The sequence below is a fragment of the Carlito syrichta genome, unplaced genomic scaffold (assembly GCF_000164805.1).
Source record: "Carlito syrichta isolate Samal-C Ts95f unplaced genomic scaffold, Tarsius_syrichta-2.0.1 Scaffold305691, whole genome shotgun sequence".
NCBI lineage: Eukaryota > Metazoa > Chordata > Mammalia > Primates > Tarsiidae > Carlito > Carlito syrichta.
This window is the reverse complement of record NW_007249787.1, coordinates 135,894-153,884: the sequence shown is the minus strand read 5'-3', so window position 1 is coordinate 153,884 and position 17,991 is coordinate 135,894. Positions and strand designations below refer to the sequence as shown.

At 37.9% G+C, this 17,991-nt stretch overlaps 1 protein-coding gene and 1 pseudogene across 7 annotated transcripts in view; one reads left to right on the top strand and one right to left on the bottom strand.

Annotated features, from left to right (window-relative positions):
• Window positions 1-17,991, bottom strand: part of ATXN2 (ataxin 2) — a 127,808-nt gene that overhangs the window by 37,047 nt on the left and 72,770 nt on the right. For all 7 annotated transcript variants that reach the window (XM_021714664.1, XM_021714660.1, XM_021714663.1 and 4 more), the window contains 9 exons: window positions 15,220-15,311; window positions 14,536-14,733; window positions 12,535-12,713; window positions 10,424-10,633; window positions 7,909-8,091; window positions 5,723-5,920; window positions 5,220-5,327; window positions 4,875-4,945; window positions 62-366 (listed from right to left, as the gene is read on the bottom strand). In XM_021714664.1, coding sequence (XP_021570339.1) covers window positions 62-366; window positions 4,875-4,945; window positions 5,220-5,327; window positions 5,723-5,920; window positions 7,909-8,091; window positions 10,424-10,633; window positions 12,535-12,713; window positions 14,536-14,733; window positions 15,220-15,311 — 1,544 coding nt within the window. The remainder of the gene's footprint in view (window positions 1-61; window positions 367-4,874; window positions 4,946-5,219; window positions 5,328-5,722; window positions 5,921-7,908; window positions 8,092-10,423; window positions 10,634-12,534; window positions 12,714-14,535; window positions 14,734-15,219; window positions 15,312-17,991) is intronic.
• LOC110596003 overlaps window positions 17,420-17,991 on the top strand; it is a 1,852-nt pseudogene continuing 1,280 nt past the window's right edge.

The following is a 17,991-nucleotide window of genomic DNA, read 5'->3' as shown; positions in this document are numbered from 1 at the left end:
CCTTAAAAAAAAAGTTAACTGAGTAACAGTATGTTTTCTTCTAAGTTCCAGATTTACTTACTCAGCTGCGTCTTTCTTCTCTTCCTTATCATCTTTCTCTTGTTTACATGATGGACTGGAAGTCTGAACTCCTTGGGACGTGACTTCTGGTCCCCTCTTGTGCTCCGTGTTGCTAAGTATCGAAGGGGAAATGCTGGGGCTATTCGGCTTGCTGCTGCCACTGGTACAGTTGCTGCTGCTATTTTCAATGAAAGAATCCTTAGCACTTGGTTCAATTTTGTCTTTGATCAAATCTCTTGATTTTTCTCCCTCTCTATTTTTGTTTAGTAGTTGATCCATAGATTCGGAAGTAGAACTTGGCTGTAACTAAATAAAGGAAATAATTATATTTACACATCTTAAATAATTCTAGTAATCCATTTTTACCATGAGCATGTACAAAGTAATATCTGTAGGTGTGAAACATTTTGAAGAAGGCTTTCTTCATCTTTAAGAACAATGTTTTTATAAAAAAGCAACAATGATAGAATATCTATACAACAAAGCCTAGTCATCAAAGCACTCAAATACCCTAGCCTCAAAAGTTCTATATATATATATATATATATATATATATATATATATATTTTTTTTTTTTTTTTTTTTTTTTTTTTTTTTTTTTTTGAGTTGGAGTCTCACTCTGTCGCCCAGACTAGAGTGCATTGGCTGCTCCCAGCCACCGTAGCCTCACCTGCTGGGCGCCGGCGATCCTTCTGCCTCAGTCTTCCAAGTAGCTGGAACTACAGGCGCACGCTACCACACCCGGCTAATTTTTGATTTATTGTAGAGATGAGGTTGCCCAGGCGGGTCTCAAACCCGCGGGCTCTGGCAATCCACTCACCATAACCTCCCAAAGGCACGGGATTACAGGCTGAGCCACCGAGCCCAGCTCAAAAGTTCAATATTTACTGAGTCTACCATGTGTCAGAAACTGTGCCTGCTGGGTATGGAAAATATGGAGTAGTTCCTTATCCTCCTATATTTGCCACCTAAATGAGATTACTTAAATACTTAACAACAAAATGCAGTGAATGTTATGAGATCCTTTAGAAAAAGCAAGCTATAAAAAGAGGAAGCTTCTTGACAGAAGTGTTCACTAGTCTAAATTGTGAAAGAAGTTTAGGAGAGGTGTTTAAAAGAAGAAAAAGAGAAGAAAAAAAAGAAACCACACAACCCACTCCCCTACATTGGGGAGGTGAATATCCTCTCTGTCTTTTACTTTCTTTTTTTATTTATAAAAAATTGTGTATTTATTCTTACATGTTTAAATTTCAGTTACCTTCAAAGAACTCTCCATTTGATGCACTACACCTATTGAGATCTCATTTACTTTCTAAATAAACTTTGTTTTTTGAAAACTTAAAAACAAAAACAGAAAAATATTATGTTTACAAATCCAAAGGAAAGGGAAAAGATGGCTCCATCACAAAACAGAAAAGCATCAGTGGCTGGAGCAGAGGTGGGGCACACACACGAGTGACTGAAGAAAAGAAAACATGCCTAAGAAAAATGAGATGATAAAGGAACTTAAAAGCTATGTTAAGGACTCTGGCTTTTCATTCTCAGGGTAATGGGAAGCCATTGAGGAATGCTAACCAAGGTATAGTACTGAGCAGGTTTATAGTTCAGAAAGATGAGCACAGCAGCTCTGTGGGAAATGCACTGGAGGAAGCCAAGTGATGGTATGGAGAGACCATCAAGGAGGCTAGTCTAAGCCCTGCCTGGGTCTAGTGCAATGGAAGGTCAGAAGCAGGTAGTTTCAGAGTGAAACCTGACTAGACATGTTGGCCAGTTAGACCTTCTAAACTATAATTCAAGAGACTGCAAAACCAAAGACCATCAAGCAGAGCACAAGATAAACAGTGAAATCAGTAATGGGGTCTTTTAGTTTATAGGCAAGAAGAAATAAATGCTACCACTGGCTGAAAGTGATTTAAGATGCCATCCTCCACAAAAGAAAGACAACAGGGACATCTGAAGGAAATGGCAAGAAAAAGAGAAGGAAAACAGCAAGAAGCAACAGCGAAAACGGAAATAAGAAAAGACAAAGCAGCAGCCCCAGGTGGGCAGAATAAGCTAAAGAGAAATCCACAAGCCAAAGGGGTTGTGCCTCAAGGTTGGACAGAGATGAGGTGGTACACTTCAGCCTCTGCACGGGCAAACCAGTTCCAATGCTTCACTACCAAGGCCCTTGGTGTCATGGGAAATAGCACTGTACAATTCAGAAGCATCTCAAGCTTCACTTGCAACACCACTACAGCTAGAGAGTCCTCAAGCAGCTGAGGGCAAATGGGAATAAGAGCATTTACTTGGGCCCAGTGATAATTTAAGTCACAACAGAGATCACAACTTAAACCTGCATTTGTTAAAAATCCTTAGTAAAGGTTCTACACATAACAGACCAACTGTACACTGCAGAAGACGTTCAGAGTTTATTTATCATAAGGGTCCTTGAGTGAAGGCTAAAAATTAGACTTCTGGTGCTGCTATTATTCTAATGGCAAACGCATCTATAGTACTTACTATGTGTTAGATACCGCTCTAAACTATTTACAGACTCATTCATTTGGTCTTTACAAGGACCCCATCTGACTATTGTCATCTAACATGGCAAATCCATGGTTGTAAGTATTCTGCTATATTTCCTCTCTCCAGTATACTAAACCTAAGAGAAACCTGCAATTCTTACGTGACTCAGAGAACAAGCAAATGTTGATAGCCAGTACATGTTGGGTAATCTATATTTTAGTAATAAGAATTAACATGTAGCTGGGCTCTGTGGCTCAGCCTGTAATCCCAGCGCTTTGGGAGGCCAAGGCGAGTGGATTGCCTGACCCCCTGGGTTCGAGACCCGTCCGGGCAACTTGGCAAGACCTCGTCTCTACAATAAATAAAAAATTAGCCGAGTGTGGTAGAACATGCCTGTAGTTCTCGCTACTTGCAAGGCTGAGGCGGAAGGATCGCCAGAGCTCAGCAGGTCGAGGCTGCGATGACCAGAGCGTGCCACTGCACTCCAGTATGGGCGACAGAGTAAGATTCCAACTCAAAAAAAAAGAGAATTAACATGTATTGAGTACATGTGCCAGACACTATGCTAAACACCTTACTCTTATGGGAACACTATGAAGCAGGTCCTATAATTAGGGGAAGTAGATAATATGCCCTAATGTTGCACCCATGGTGTATGGAGGCCAAGGTCCAAACTCAGGTCTATTTACCTCTAAATTCTACACCATTAACCCATAACAGATCAAATTATTAGCAATTCTAACACAAATAAAGCTATCAGCACCGTGAAAGTAACTATATTGGAGCCTGCATATGGCTCTCAAGGAATAGTGGAGGGAAGAGACCCAACAAACTCACAAGGTATCCCTATTTCTGTCTCAATCAACTAGAGATTTTTTTGTGAACAAATGCAGTTCAGGGCCATGTGCAAGTCATGAGGGTGGCTTTGATGACTCATTTATTAAACAGTACAGTATACACTATGCATTATTTACTGTCCAAAGCACTGCTAGAAGCTTAAACACCAGATGGCCAGGCTTGTTATTTAGTAGCCATGTAACTCTGGGAAAATTATTTAACTTCTCTTTGCCTCGGTTTCCTAACATACATACTGCAGATAACAGAACATGCTTGATTCTCACTAGCATAATGGTGAGAATAAAATACAAAATTTTAAAAATCAGAAATTTGTTTGAAAGGGATGATAAGACAATAAAAGATTTAACACATAAGCACTTAAAACAGTGTCTAGAACTATAAGAAAGGGATTGGCAGTAGCAGGAAACTGCCAGGGGTGGGTGGGTGGGATTGGCAGTAGTGGGAAACTGCCAGGGGAGGGGGCACACCTCATCAACAAAGGTGCCTGCATAAGCAACATTTGTATACCTCTAAGAAGCTAAGTTTCAGGAAAATTTCTTGAGTTGGTCTCAAAATCCACCTTGATATCTATAGCATATTATAGTAATCAAGGAAAGATGTTCAGCAAAGCCATCATAAGACAGAAATAATACCACAGAAAGATGCCTACCAATTAATTTGTGCACAAAGTGTATATCTACAACACCCTCAGAGTATCAGAGACTAGTACACCTTCTACTCACCATACCAGATAATAAATGACTTGGCCTGACTCTACTAAAACCTAGCTTCACTGAATGGATAATCAAGCAAACATCAAATAATAAGCTATGTTATGGTGACTTACTCTCTTTCATTTGAAAGAAACTTAACAATACCTAAATTGTTGCTATCAAATCTCATGGTTTCTCATTCCACTTTAAGGACAGGCAACGTCAACTTTAAAAATGTAGCTTTCGGGCAACCCCTTCGGGTACCCTCCTACTGTGGGAGCTTTTCTGTCCTCTCAATAAATCCTGCTTTAAAAAAAAAAAAGAATGTAGCTTTCAGGCCGGGTGTGGTGGCTCAAGCCTGAAATTCCAACACTCTGAGAGGCCGAGCCAAGGAGGATTACCTGAGCTCAGGGATTCGAGACCAACCTGGGCAACTTGGTGAGATCTCATCTCTACAATAAATAAATCAAAAAATAAGCTGGACATGGTAGCGCGCGCCTGTAGTTACAGCTCTTGAAAGGCTGAGGCGAAAGTGTCACTTGAGCCCAGCAGGTTGAAGACTGTACTCCAGCCTAGGCACAGAGTGAGACTCCGACTCAAAAAAACAAACAAAAAAAGAAAGTTTACCTTTCTATACACATGGCTCGATATTTCTGTGTATATATAATGTAGTTTTGTAAAGTAATGATATAAAAATCCTTAATGTTTACTATTTGTATTTTAAAATTCCAATTCATAAGTCAATACAGCACTTACCCTAAAATCATTCTTAAATTTCTTCAAATCATCAATCTGTTTTCTGTGTTCAGAAACAATTGGTGATATGCCTGTAAAAATAACAACTGTTTTAGATACAGATTTAATTTTAACTTTTAACTTCAAATTCTTTTAGCTTGGCATGTTAGCAATGAGAATAAGATCTATTATCCAAAAGAGTAACAGTTTCAGTATCAATTTTTATTTTTGGCATTTGTCAAACTATGCATTTATATATGCAAAATACTAGAAAAAGTGTTAAACAAAAATATTCTGTATTGGGCATGAAATTAGACACACTCCATATTTCTACACTTATGCCTAAAAATGCTTTAAACCTCCAACCTTTATTTTCAGCTTTTGAGAAGTTAGGAGAGGTTTCACTGGGCTTAGTGTTGTCTTTATTTCCTGCAGGAGAGTTCTGCCTCTGATCTTGAAGCCTGGAATCTTTAGCTAGAAAACAATTTTTTAAAAAAACTCAGAGTTAGACAGAAGTTAGAAAAGTAAAACAGGAAAATATTTAACGATAATTCTGATTTTCTATGTTTTTGGAAAAGAATACTTTCTTTAAACAGAGAATTTCTTTCCCTTTATGGGTGTCATATGAAACACCAATAATTTTACTTATATAGTTATTTAACACCCAGGAATGTTAACCTTCATAACAAAAGATATATATTATACTTGTAGAATTACTTAAACAACTAACTCCATTTACATAACATATAATATGCATTCAAAATACCTATCTATGAATAAAAACAACATACAGGTTAACATTATAAGACATAATTCTAACACTTAGCTTACAAACGACATTAGGAATCTAGAAGCCCTTTCTTACATACCCTCAATAGAAGGAGTAACAGCTCTGTTGGATGCAGGACTAGCGGGTGTAGGAGATGCAGCTGGAACAGGCATAGCTACAGCTTCAGTGGGAATAATACCAGCTTGGGGAGAAGCAAGAACTGGCCCACTGGGAGAGTTTCCAATACTGTTCTGTCTAGGAGACCTGGGTCTGTGAGTTTTAGGGGATAATCTTGGAACTAGAAGAAAGGGAAAATTTGTTACTTTTTCAGCTAAAATATAATTTCCTCAAAGAGGCTTCTCTGAAGGTCTAGGAAAAACAGTGCTCTCCAGCCCTTACCCTTTATCTCATCACCCTGTTTTCTTTTCCAAAGTCTTAGGAATTTGGTGGTAATCAAGAACAGTCTGAAGAACAGCAGCAATTACTAACACCTAAGTACAACTCTGGCTTTCTCTCCTAACTAAATGTAATAATTCTGAAAGGTATTATTGAATGAAGTTGGAAATGGGATTCCTAAGGCAGGATAAATGCCACTTTTTTTCCCCACTTGTCTGTCTTATCTCTTATGGCATGGGCACTTGGGGAAATGTCACTTTTTAAGATAAAAACATTCTACAAAAAAGTTGAACTGATTGCTTCTTTTTAAAAGGTTACTGTGGGGTTGGAGAGCCCTAAGAAGTAGGCTCATTCCTTCCTCCTTCAAGTAATATAGTAAAACACCTTTGGGCAGCTTGTAGCCCTCATTCTGTATCTCCTCCTTGCAACATCAAGACCCACTGTGCAATAACTAAGGAAATCAGGACTAAATTTGGCCAAGAGGGGAAGATAATACAAGCAGGAGTTGTATCTCATGTGATGTCAAAATAAGTAATAGATTTCATATATCATTATAAATCTACTTGCAGAGTTTAGATTCAAAATTATTCAGTAATTATTTCCAATAAGTAAAAAGAGCAAACTTGTAACGCCATTCTGTCTCTCTAAACACTATGTTTACTCTCAATTCTAATCATGTTGCTACTTCTCAAATTAATTTCCAGACCATTTGAGCAATGTCAAAAGATTAATAGAACACCTGACGATTTTTTTAAATTTCTATTTTCTTGTCAGTCTTTTTTTTTTGAGACAGAGTCTCACTCTTACCCAGGATGGAGTACAGTGGCATGATCATGGCTCACCGCAGCCTCAACTCCTGGGCTCCTACAAGCCTCCTGCCTCAGCCTCCTGAGTACCTGGGACTACAGGCATGCACCACTATGCCCGGCTAATTTTCCTATTTTTTGTAGAGATGAGGTCTTGCTTTGTTGCCCAGGCTGGTCTCAAACTCCTGGCCTCAAGCGATTCTCCCGTCTCAGTCTCCCAAAGTGCAGGGATTACAGGCGTGAGTCACAGGGCCTGGCTTATTTTCTTGTTAGTCTTGAAGACCAAGGAAGAAAACAGGAAGTGCAAAGGAATTTACAATTACATGAAAGTACATTACATGAAGCTGAGTAGACAGTATGCATCAACTAAAAACAGACATTTAACAGATTTAGATGTTTTTGGTTTTTTGCTTAAGTTTAAAGATTTTAATTTATGGACTGATTAAAATAGAGTAAGAACAAGAAAAAAAAGGCATTCTTTGTATGCTCTAGCTCTCCACAGTTATAATGGAAGCTACTTTTTGCAGCAAAAAGTAGCAAAAGCAGTCATAACCTAATCGTAAAAATCTTAAGTATAACTTGGGATCCTCATTTGTGTTTGCTATTCCCTATCAGGGAAATACAGTTGGGAATTAGAGCCATATACAGATGCTAGCTACACTGTAAGCCCAGAATAAATGTTTATGGAATGAATCAGTGAACAAAGTTGCTGAAAAGATAGAAAATACAGTACCTCAAATTAGTGTGATTGTACTATGTATGCCTTATACAGGAGTAGTACTTTATAAAACTAAGATATATTCATATTCATGAATCTTATAGGAATCCCATCAAAAGCTCATAAAGTAGACTAGGCTACAATTTATTCACTGAGAAAACTGAAATCAAGAATGATTAAACATGATGAATAAGTGGTAGAGCCCATAATTAAAATGTTGATTTCCCAATTCCTGGTTATTCTACTATTTTACACATACACACACACACACACACACACTTCCTCAAACAGAGCTTTAGCTCAGCCCTCTTTACATTCAGTACAATCACAAAACGAACACTGTCATTATCCTCAAGTGTTACCTACCCCCACTGACCACTGATGACCATGTTCCCCCCGAGGGACTGGTCCTTGCCACTGGAGGAGTAGCTGCTTCACTGGGTGGGTTGTGTGATACAAATTCTAGGCCACTGGATATGGAACCCCTCCCAGCAGAAACTCTGTGATTTCGAGGGTGTCGCTGGGCCTTTGGGGACATCCTGGGAGGCCCTAAGAAAAGAACAGTGAACATCACATAAATGCCACAATGTCCATCAGTACTGTTTTTCTGCTAAGTATGTACACAAACACATTCTCTCTTTTACTCATTCACTCGACAGTTTCTCTTTGGTTAAAAAAAAGAAAAAAGGTAATACATATTTTTTCATCCTATTAACTCTTTCAGAATTATATTGTAAAATGTCATAAAGTTTGATAAATTTTATTTTATTCCCCCCCTTTTTTAAATAAAGGGAGGGATGAAGTTGATGGTAAGAAGTCAAACAATAAGATGTCATAACTCTTGAAATAATTGTAGCAATCTGTTTCATCCGTGTGTATTACTGTAGTCACATAAAAATAAAGAAAAGAAATAAAATGGCTTTATTGAAGCTATGGCTACATGATGAAATATTTTTTACTTTACCATATACTTTTGCCTTCCCCAATCCAGAATCTACAGTATATTTCTAAAATTAGAAAAAAAAATATTTTTAACCAAATGATAATTACTCCCTATATTCCCCTGGTACTACCGAAATATATGTGCATACCCATCTTTAATTTCTCCAAAATTTTAGTTTATCTACCTATTCTGTCATGAACATCAATTTTCAACTCCTAGCTTAAACTAGTCCTCACCTGTAAGCAGTTTGGAAGACTTAGCAGGCCATGCGCTGGAAATTCTGCTGCTAATGCATAACTTATAAGACCAACATAACTGACAGCTGGGGTAGAAATCTGCACTATATAAATTGTCAAAATGCCACACCACTGATTCTGCTACCTCACTGACTTCTCTTTCTAAAGCGGTTTACTGTGCACTAGACCAATCTGCCAAGTGAGAACAGTGGACAGGACGGCCCTTGTCACAGAAGCCTGCTAGTGCTAATATACAACAAAAACCTTTCTGACATCAAAGCCAAGACTTCTCACTCCCACCCTGCTGCCAAGCTATTTGGAAATTCAAATTACTGTGTGTTCCCAACAGAAATTTAATCTTAGAAATGATCTTTATTTTAAAGGTTGCTAATATAGATTATAATTTTCAAGGAGATATTCAACATCCTTGAATAATGCAGAAGGTATATTTCTATATGAATGGTTAGTCCATGAGCAGTCCTTACACCTTAATGTAGTCATAGTCATTAGTGATCACATTTTATCTAACACATTCTCATCAGACAAACAGCACTTACTCAAATAATGAACCACAAGAAATATTTCAACAGAATTCTCCATTTAGTGGCCACTACTAGAGGCCATTTTGAGTAAAGAAGTCACTTCGAAAATCAGTGAAACTTGCTATTAAAGGTTAGACTCTTCAGCCAAGGTCACATGACCTGCCTGTCTGAATGTAAGAATTTATTTTAAAGCAGTGACCACAGTTTTCCCTAGGAAAGCAGTTCATGCAGAAAACTTTATTAGTCCCAAATAAGCTATATAACTGTGATTTTAATAAACAAATTAGATTAATATTTTAACACAAATATTCTGAACTCGTATCAAAAGAATATTATCATTCAGAAAACAAGCTTTAAATGTATACACAACATTTATGTTAGAATGTTACCTTTCCACAACACATTCATGTATCTGATATATAGCAATGGTGGATTTAGCATCAAATACTGAATAAGAATTACAAGATTTTATTCTTATCTTTGACAAGAGAAAAAAATACACCTAAATATTCAAATTCATGCCTAAGTAATTTCATCTTAGATCAAGAACTTCTCCCAGATTAAAGCAGCCTTTTACTATATAATACTACAACACTAATTTTTTTTAATTACTTAAATTTAGCATTCCTCAGGCATTCTAAAAATCAAACTCTGCACTGGAATCTAAGGGCAGACATGTATAGGCAGCTACATGGGATTTCACTTTCAAAAAGGACTCCTAAAACACTATTCTTGCCAATGGCCAATAGGAAGGCTCAGTAGGACCTTGGCCAAGGAGCTGTAAAATGACAGGTTGCAATTAAGTTCAAGCCTGGGCAAAGAAAGTCCATTCGCTTGACATTAACCACTGTATACACAGCAAATCAGAAGGGAGAAGGCCATGGGGCAGACTTTTCTGAGGCTGTAAAGGAGTATTATTACCAAGCAAAGATAAACCCTCTTTCTTACAAATTTAGGATGGTTCATAGCTTCATACAGCATTTATCAAATTTTTCTCTAATGAACAAAAGGTTAATAGAAATAGGTTTTTAATAAACCAAAGTTAAAACACAGAAATTATAGGTTATTAAATAATGAAGAGGAAACTATTTTGTAATTATAAACTCACATAGGAGTTAAACAAAGACAAACAAAAACATGAACAAATTGTGGTATTGTACCTTCTGAAGACATGCGTTTAGGCATAGTAGAGACAGGAGCTGGAGAACCATGAGCAGAGGGGTGAGACGGGGGTCTGGATGGCCGCGAGGGGGGCCTGGAGGGCGGCCGTGTAGGGGTGGCTGCCCGAGGTGGAAGAGAGTTGGGACCTGACTGGTAGCGAGAAGGTGGGCGAGAGGAAGGAGATGGGCAAGGCGATGGCCAGGGAACACCTGACAGAACAAATGATATGAAGGAAAGTATAAAAACTAAAGAAAAAAATGAGGGAAAAAAGTAAACAGAAAAAAAAGTAAAATGACAAAAATGATTTCTTGTACATTTTAACCCTTTGAGGACAGTCATTTGATTTGTGATAAGTTTTAGCATAACTTAACTGACATAAATTCACATTTTACTTTAACCTCCTTAAAATTAAGTCTGTTTAAATGAACACACGTTCCCAAAGGGTTAATTAGGATCTACACATACTATTGAAGAAGACAATTAAGACTTTGCCTATCAATCCTGTTTCCATAACTGTTTCTCAATAATCAATTATTAAAAGGAATATAACATACATTAGGTAATTTTACACAATAAATTATGATAATTCTTACTCAGGAATAAGATTATTTACTATATTAATTTTAACCATGAAACACAATGAAAATAAGCAGCAGCTACTGCATCCAACTAGAAATGCTGGTTCCTTATAATCATCTATGATTTCATCAGGTTTATACTTGATATGCCTAAGGTTCAGTTTGAAATCTCATTAAGTGAAATTTAAGCAGATATAAAACATTGCTTCTATTTTCTAGAGTCACAGGAGTAACAAAAGTTAATAGTAATCACTTTTTTAAAAAAGTCTTAATCTCATTAAACTAGAAAAGGAGGACCTTCTAAATAATTTATACAGTTAAACACTTTTGTCTAGTAGACTGCTTCATAAAGAGTATAACTACAAAGCAGTCATCACCAAATATACTGATACTGATGAAGACTCACAGGTCAAGACAGAGCTAGCATTTCATGTTATGAGTCACTTACCTTAATCTTAGTAAACAGTCCAGGTCTCCTCTCCATAGGGGTCCACACACTTGAGTATCATATTATTTCCCAGCCCCCTCTAGGTTTTTAGTTTGAAAATTCTGTTTATGAACAACTAAAAGTCTTTACTCAGTGAGCAAAGAAATTTCACCCCCAGTATCAAGTCCAGAAAATACTCAAGAGTGTTCATTTGGAGAGGAATTCTGGAGAAAAGACTTGATGAAAACAAATGAAATTGGAAACTTAGTGTTCTCTATTTAATTCTTTCTAACTTTCCATATCTAAATGCCAAAAACTGAATGTCCATCCTTTTCCCTAAGTTAGTAACATACTACTGTCATTATTAATTACTGTCTTTCTATACCATCCATAGTACTGCTATTCAGTATCCTTGACATATATGAAAGATCCATACCCTATGAGCTATACTCAATCTAGATTTAGAGATAGAGTAGAAAATGTCTTCCTACTAAAGACTCAGGTATTTTTTTTAACTTAAGTTGCTAAACTACAACATCCACTGTTAAACTAAGAGCTGTTTTGTCTTGTTTTGTTTTTAAGTGTATTTCTCTAGTCATTTTCTTCACATGACTCCTGGCCATGTCTTGTATTATAGGTCACCTCAGATCCTTTCTTGAAGTAAGCAAAATATAGAAACAAACAGTTAATGAAAATGAATCCATATTAACCACAGAGTATTTCACATAAATTAGAATTTTTCATATAAATTATGTCTAAATAATTTTATCATCCAGTGTTTTTAAAATTGAGAACCTACCCAAAGTTTCCAATTTCTTTATATGTGGAGTGTTTTTGACCAATTGATTGTCTTTGCGTTAAATTTAGCACTTTATCTTCATACATCATGAATATTTCATTATACTAAATATTGTATATGCCAAAGTCTTATACAATGTTTTACCATTTTGATATCCACAAAAGCAAATTTTAAGTAGTGATGAAGTAAAAACTACTCCACAGAAGCCATTAAAGGTGTGCATTTATTATCAATTATGTAAACTATTTTAAATATTTAGAAAACTAGTTGATTGATGACATTGACAAATTTGGTCAAAATACTTGCCTCCATTAACTACTCTTTGGTCTGAACCAGAATTCGGGTTGAAATCTGAAGTGTGAGAGGTGGATCTTGATGGCATGGAGCCCGATCCAGGCTGGCCCATACGCGGTGAATTCTGTCTCCCACTTCCCCAGGATATGACTTCTCTATTTCTTTGTCCAGGAGGAATATATTTATTTTCCCTGAAAATGAGAGATCCTCTAAATAACTTTATCCTAAAAGGTATCAGGCCAATGAAACATATCTGAAAGTAATTTAGGCAGAAGGGAATACTTGTTTTAAAAAAGGTTTAACACTAAACCAAACTGCCTCAATCCCACACGCCCTTGTTCTTCCATCTTACCCTGAGTTCTTGCCTCTTGCCTTTGCCTTCTCTCCAATGCTCCTCTTAAGATACGTGTTAATTCTCATCCCCCTTGACCATGGATATGTGTTCATTCTCATCCCCCTTGACCTCTCTATAGCTGATTCTACCAATCTTGATCTATCTTCTTAAAACTTTTTTCCTGTTGGCTGTCTCAATTTTATTTTCTATGATGTCTCTTCTTGTCTCGTTGGCTGTTCTTTGTTTTTTCATGGCTTCAATATCAACAATGCTGATAAATCCCAAAACTGCAGGGCCAATCTCACAGTTTCAACATCTGTCACTAGATATATCAGTTCAAATTGCCAGACTTTAAGCTGAATGCCTTGAAGACAGGATGTATCTCTTACTCTACTAGAAAGGCAGACAGGTATTTCTGAACATGTTTATGAATAAATGAAAGATCCACAAATCCCTCAAATGCAATATACTGCACAAATGAAGTCAGTTTCTCCCCTCAAACTTGCTCCACTTTCCTACCTCCATTACCAGTACAACCATTAATTCGCATAGTTATCAGGGTAATCCCTAGATTTCCTAGCCTTTCTATCACCAGTGCCGGTCTAGATGTCTATCAAGTTCTTACAATTGAACTATTTCAATACACTAACTGGTCTCTATGTTTCAGCTAGTCCCCAATGCCCCAGGGTTTATTCACCCCATCCTCTACCTTCAGGTTGCTCTTTTATCAGAACATGAAAAGTCCTTAAATGACCTCAGTTTCTACCACCAGCTACCATGCTGCATCCAACACAGATCCCGTGTTCCAGACATATGAAACAACCAGCCCCTTCCTGAGCTGGCCAGGTTCTCTCATATGGCCATGCTTTTGCACATCGCTTTTCATCGGATGATAAATCTTCTCCCATCCTCTTCTCTGAGTGGCAGACAGATCCTATTATCTTATTACAAAATGCCACCACTTTAGTGAGGCTTTCTCTGACTCTGCAGGTTATGCTAATTCCTTCTCACTCTGGATGCTTCTAATACTCTAAATACACCTTCACTCAAGCAAATCATATGGTACTGTGATTATGCTACATGTGTCTCCTACCTGATGAGTATTTTTTAACATGCTCTCTCAGACTTTGGCTTGCTCATCCTTCTCTATCCAATACTTGGCTCTACAGACCTGACTCTCAAAAAAGTATTTTCCAAGCCAGGTGCTGTGGCTCACATCTGTAATCCCAGCACTTTGGGAGACCCAAGGCAGGAGGATTGCTAGCCCAGGAGTTCGAGACCAGGTTAGGCAACAGAGCAGGACCTGGTCTCTACAAAAAAAAAATCAAAACATTAGCTGGGCATGGTAGTACTTGCCTATAGTCCCAGCTACTCAGAGGCTGAGGCAGAAGGAGCACTTGAGCCCAGGAGACTGAGGTTGAGGTGAGCAGTGATCCTGCCACTGCCACTCCAGTCTGGGCAACAGAGTGAGACTCTGACTCAAAAAAACAAAACAAACAAACAAACAAACAAAAACTTCTAAAATTACCATAATCTATTCTCTAACAGAATCTTAAATCAATTCCAATTAAATTCTCTACCTAAGCTATGTTAAGGAGGAAATATAATAATAATACACCTTCTTACACAGACCTTGGGTTGTATATCCAAAATACTGCATCATGATTTCCTTTAAATACCTAGTGTTTATGCCATGCCCCTCACGTTCACTGGAATTTCTCTGGACTGCTGTGTATTTTTCTTCCTCGCTTCTATCATCATTTTCCAGGGCCACTCGAGCTTTGTACTGGGCACTTGACTCAATTTCTTCTGCTAACTGGTTTGCCCTTGCTTCTCGTTTTAAGAATTCTTCTGAATTATCCCTTTCTAAGGGCACCCTGAAACATGAGAAGAAGAAAGGCAAAGTGAATATTTTAAAGTCATAGTTTATATATCTGCTACAATCAACTATTAAGAAAGTTTAGAGTGTGGGATACTGGTAAAACTGTAAGAGTTACAGTCATCTATTTATTTATAAATCAAAATTTTAATTTGTTTTCTTTTATCTTTTCCCTAGAGGAATCTATTTCAAAAACTGGTTAAAATGATTGTCCACCATAATCTCTACCATACAAACTTAGATTTTTAACAACTTAAAAAACAAAACCAAACAAAAACTTATTCAGAGCATAAAAACAGGATATAAACAAACTACATTTATTTCCTTTTTTAATGGGAATTCATCAGCCTAGGTAATAACAAAAAAATCTTTCACATAATTGTATAACTAAACATCTAACAAAAATATGTATTCAATATCAAAATTTAAGTTGATAATAATCAAAGACAAATGCACAAAAATAAAACAAACATGTTAAACTTACGTATACGAAGATAAACTGCTATCATACGTAGACACTACACCATAATTTTCTTCATTATACCGAAACATATCATTGGGATCCCATCCATTAGACTAGAAGAAAATAAAGCTCATTTTTCAAAATGACAATTTTGAATTCAGTTACAATCAGTATATACTAACAATATCTAAATAACTACTTTAGTAAACTCTAACAAAACAGAAAACAGGCCAAAATTCCCTTTAAAAATGCTTTTTAAAAAATTTTTACATTTTATTTTATTTATTACTGTTTATCTTTTTCTCTTTTAATTGTTATTATAAAATTGTGGGATACAATTCATGGTGAAGTATACAAAAGAAACAACTTTTGTTCTATATATCAGTCCCTCAAGTTGGTAAAGAACTACAAAACATACTTATTTTAAAAGTTTAGAACATTTTAATTACTTCATAAAATATGAGCCTTCAGATCAGGGCTCTCTTCTTCCCCTATCCCATAACAGCCACCTTTCAGTAGAGACATCTGTATTTACTGAAACCTTCTTGTGATCACTCAATGATCATCAGGTCTGTAAAGACAAAGGATACTTTTTTTTTTTTGAGTTGGAGTCTCACTCTGTCGCCCAGACTGGAGTGCAGTGGCCGCTCCCAGCCACCGCAGCCTCAACCTGTTGGGCTCCGGCAATCTTTCAGGTGTGCGCTACCACACCCGGCTCATTTTTGATTTATTGTAGAGATGAGGTATCGCCAAGTTGCCCAGGCGGGTCTTGAACCCGCGGGCTCAGGCAATCCACTCACCTCAGCCTCCCAAAGGCGCGGGATTATAGGCTGAGCCACTGAGCCCGGCTGACAAAAGATACTTTTTAACAGCCAAAAATATTTCCAATGTTTGGGAGAAGGAAGGGAGAAGCCAAAGGTTTCCCCACTGTACCACTATTTCAAGATGGGACCATGGTACAAGGTCCCTACCATTCTCCCCTTCCTCCCGGGAGTGCTCAAAGAGAAGGTGGCGCAAAAAGCAGTGAACAGGCAATCACTGAACAAACTCACAAAAGTTGGGTTTTAGAACTGATTTTGCTATTAGCAGTTGTGGGAACTATGCAATGGCAATTACAGATCTCCAATGCCCTGACCTACAACCTCTGTATAGATAACTCCACAATTCTATGAGGGAAGCACAGGAAACTACCACTCTCAAAAACTAGGCTAAGGCCGGGCTCGGTGGCTCAGCCTGCAATCCCAGCACTTTGTGAGGCCGAGGTGAGTGGATTGCCTGAGCCTGTGGTTCAAGATCTGCCTGGGCAACTTGGTGAGACCTCATCTCTACAACAAATCAAAAAAAAATTAGCCAGACATGGTAGTGCACGCCTGTAGTTCCAGCTACATGGAAGGCTGAGGCGGAAGAATCGCCGGAGCCCAGCAGGTTGAGGCTGCGGTGGCCGGGAGCGGCCACTGCACTCCAGTCTGGGCGACAGAGTGAGACTCCAACTCAAAAAAAAAAAAAAAAAGCTAGGCTACGTTCTTTAACTCTCTGAACTCGGAGACATCTCACAGACCACCTACCAGCAAATCAACCACTCTTTTTCACAAAATAGTAAAAAAACAATCACTTCATATTAAATAGTATAATAGCATTGGAACCAATTATTTTATTGGAATATTTGGCTTATAATGAAATTTTAGACACTGAGAAACTTCTTTATGACAAAAAAAATCACAAAGTTTTATTCTTATTTTTTCTAACGTGTGGTAATGTAAAACAGTCACCGACATGCACTACAGGTTCACTGATACATATTGTACAGTAGTAATTTGTTTGACGTCTTCCACCTGGTGTTTCTCTATTCCAGCAGACAATACAGTTTCATTTTCTTGCTCCAACATTAATAACATGTAATTTATTGTCCAGTCTGGTGATCGAAGATGATTGGAAGGACGTATTCATGATTCCTGAAAACTACTTCTCAACTGATTGATCATATCTCAGAATATATTTCATCTCTTTATTTGCCTTTTCATGCAGTTTGAATGGAAAACTTCAAGGAAACATACTTTTAGCACTGGCATAAGTTTGTCCTGTATAATCACCAGTAATCTCTTTAGGTCCCTTGAGAAGGGACATCTGAGTGAAAAGGATTAGTGTGTAAGAATAAACGATTCAGCAGTCCATACATGTCCACAGAGAAAGCATCCTTAAAGTCTCTCTCCCCACCACCATCATGTCTAAATCAGAGTCCCCTAAGAACCCAAACATCTGCAGTAGCTCTTCATCGGAAGGCTGAGCTTCTAAACCACTAATGACAGCCTGAGGAGCCAATCTGAGCAATGGGGTATACTCATGGACTGAGTGGCAATGAGAGATCCAAACTTCAAGCACTCCAGGGGCTCTGGGTTTGTCATGTCTGCCACTGTGGAGGAGGTAGATGCAGCCATGAATGTGAGGCCATACAAGGTGGAAGAAAGAGTTGTGGAACCAAAGAGCTGTCTTGAGAGGATTCTTAAAGACCAGGTGCCCACTTAATTATGAAAAAGATATTAGCCGGGTTCGTGGCTCAGCCTGTAATCCCGCGCCTTTGGGAGGCTGAGGTGGGTGGATTGCCTGAATCCGCGGGTTCGAGACCTGCCTGGGCGGCGAGACCTCATCTCTACAATAAATCAAAAAATCAGCCGGGCGTGGTAGTGCATGCCTGTAATTCCGGTTACTTGGAAGGCTGAGGCGGAAGGATCGCCAGAGCCCAGCAGGTCAAGGCTGCGGTGGCCAGGAGTGGCCACTGCACTCCAGTCTGGGCGA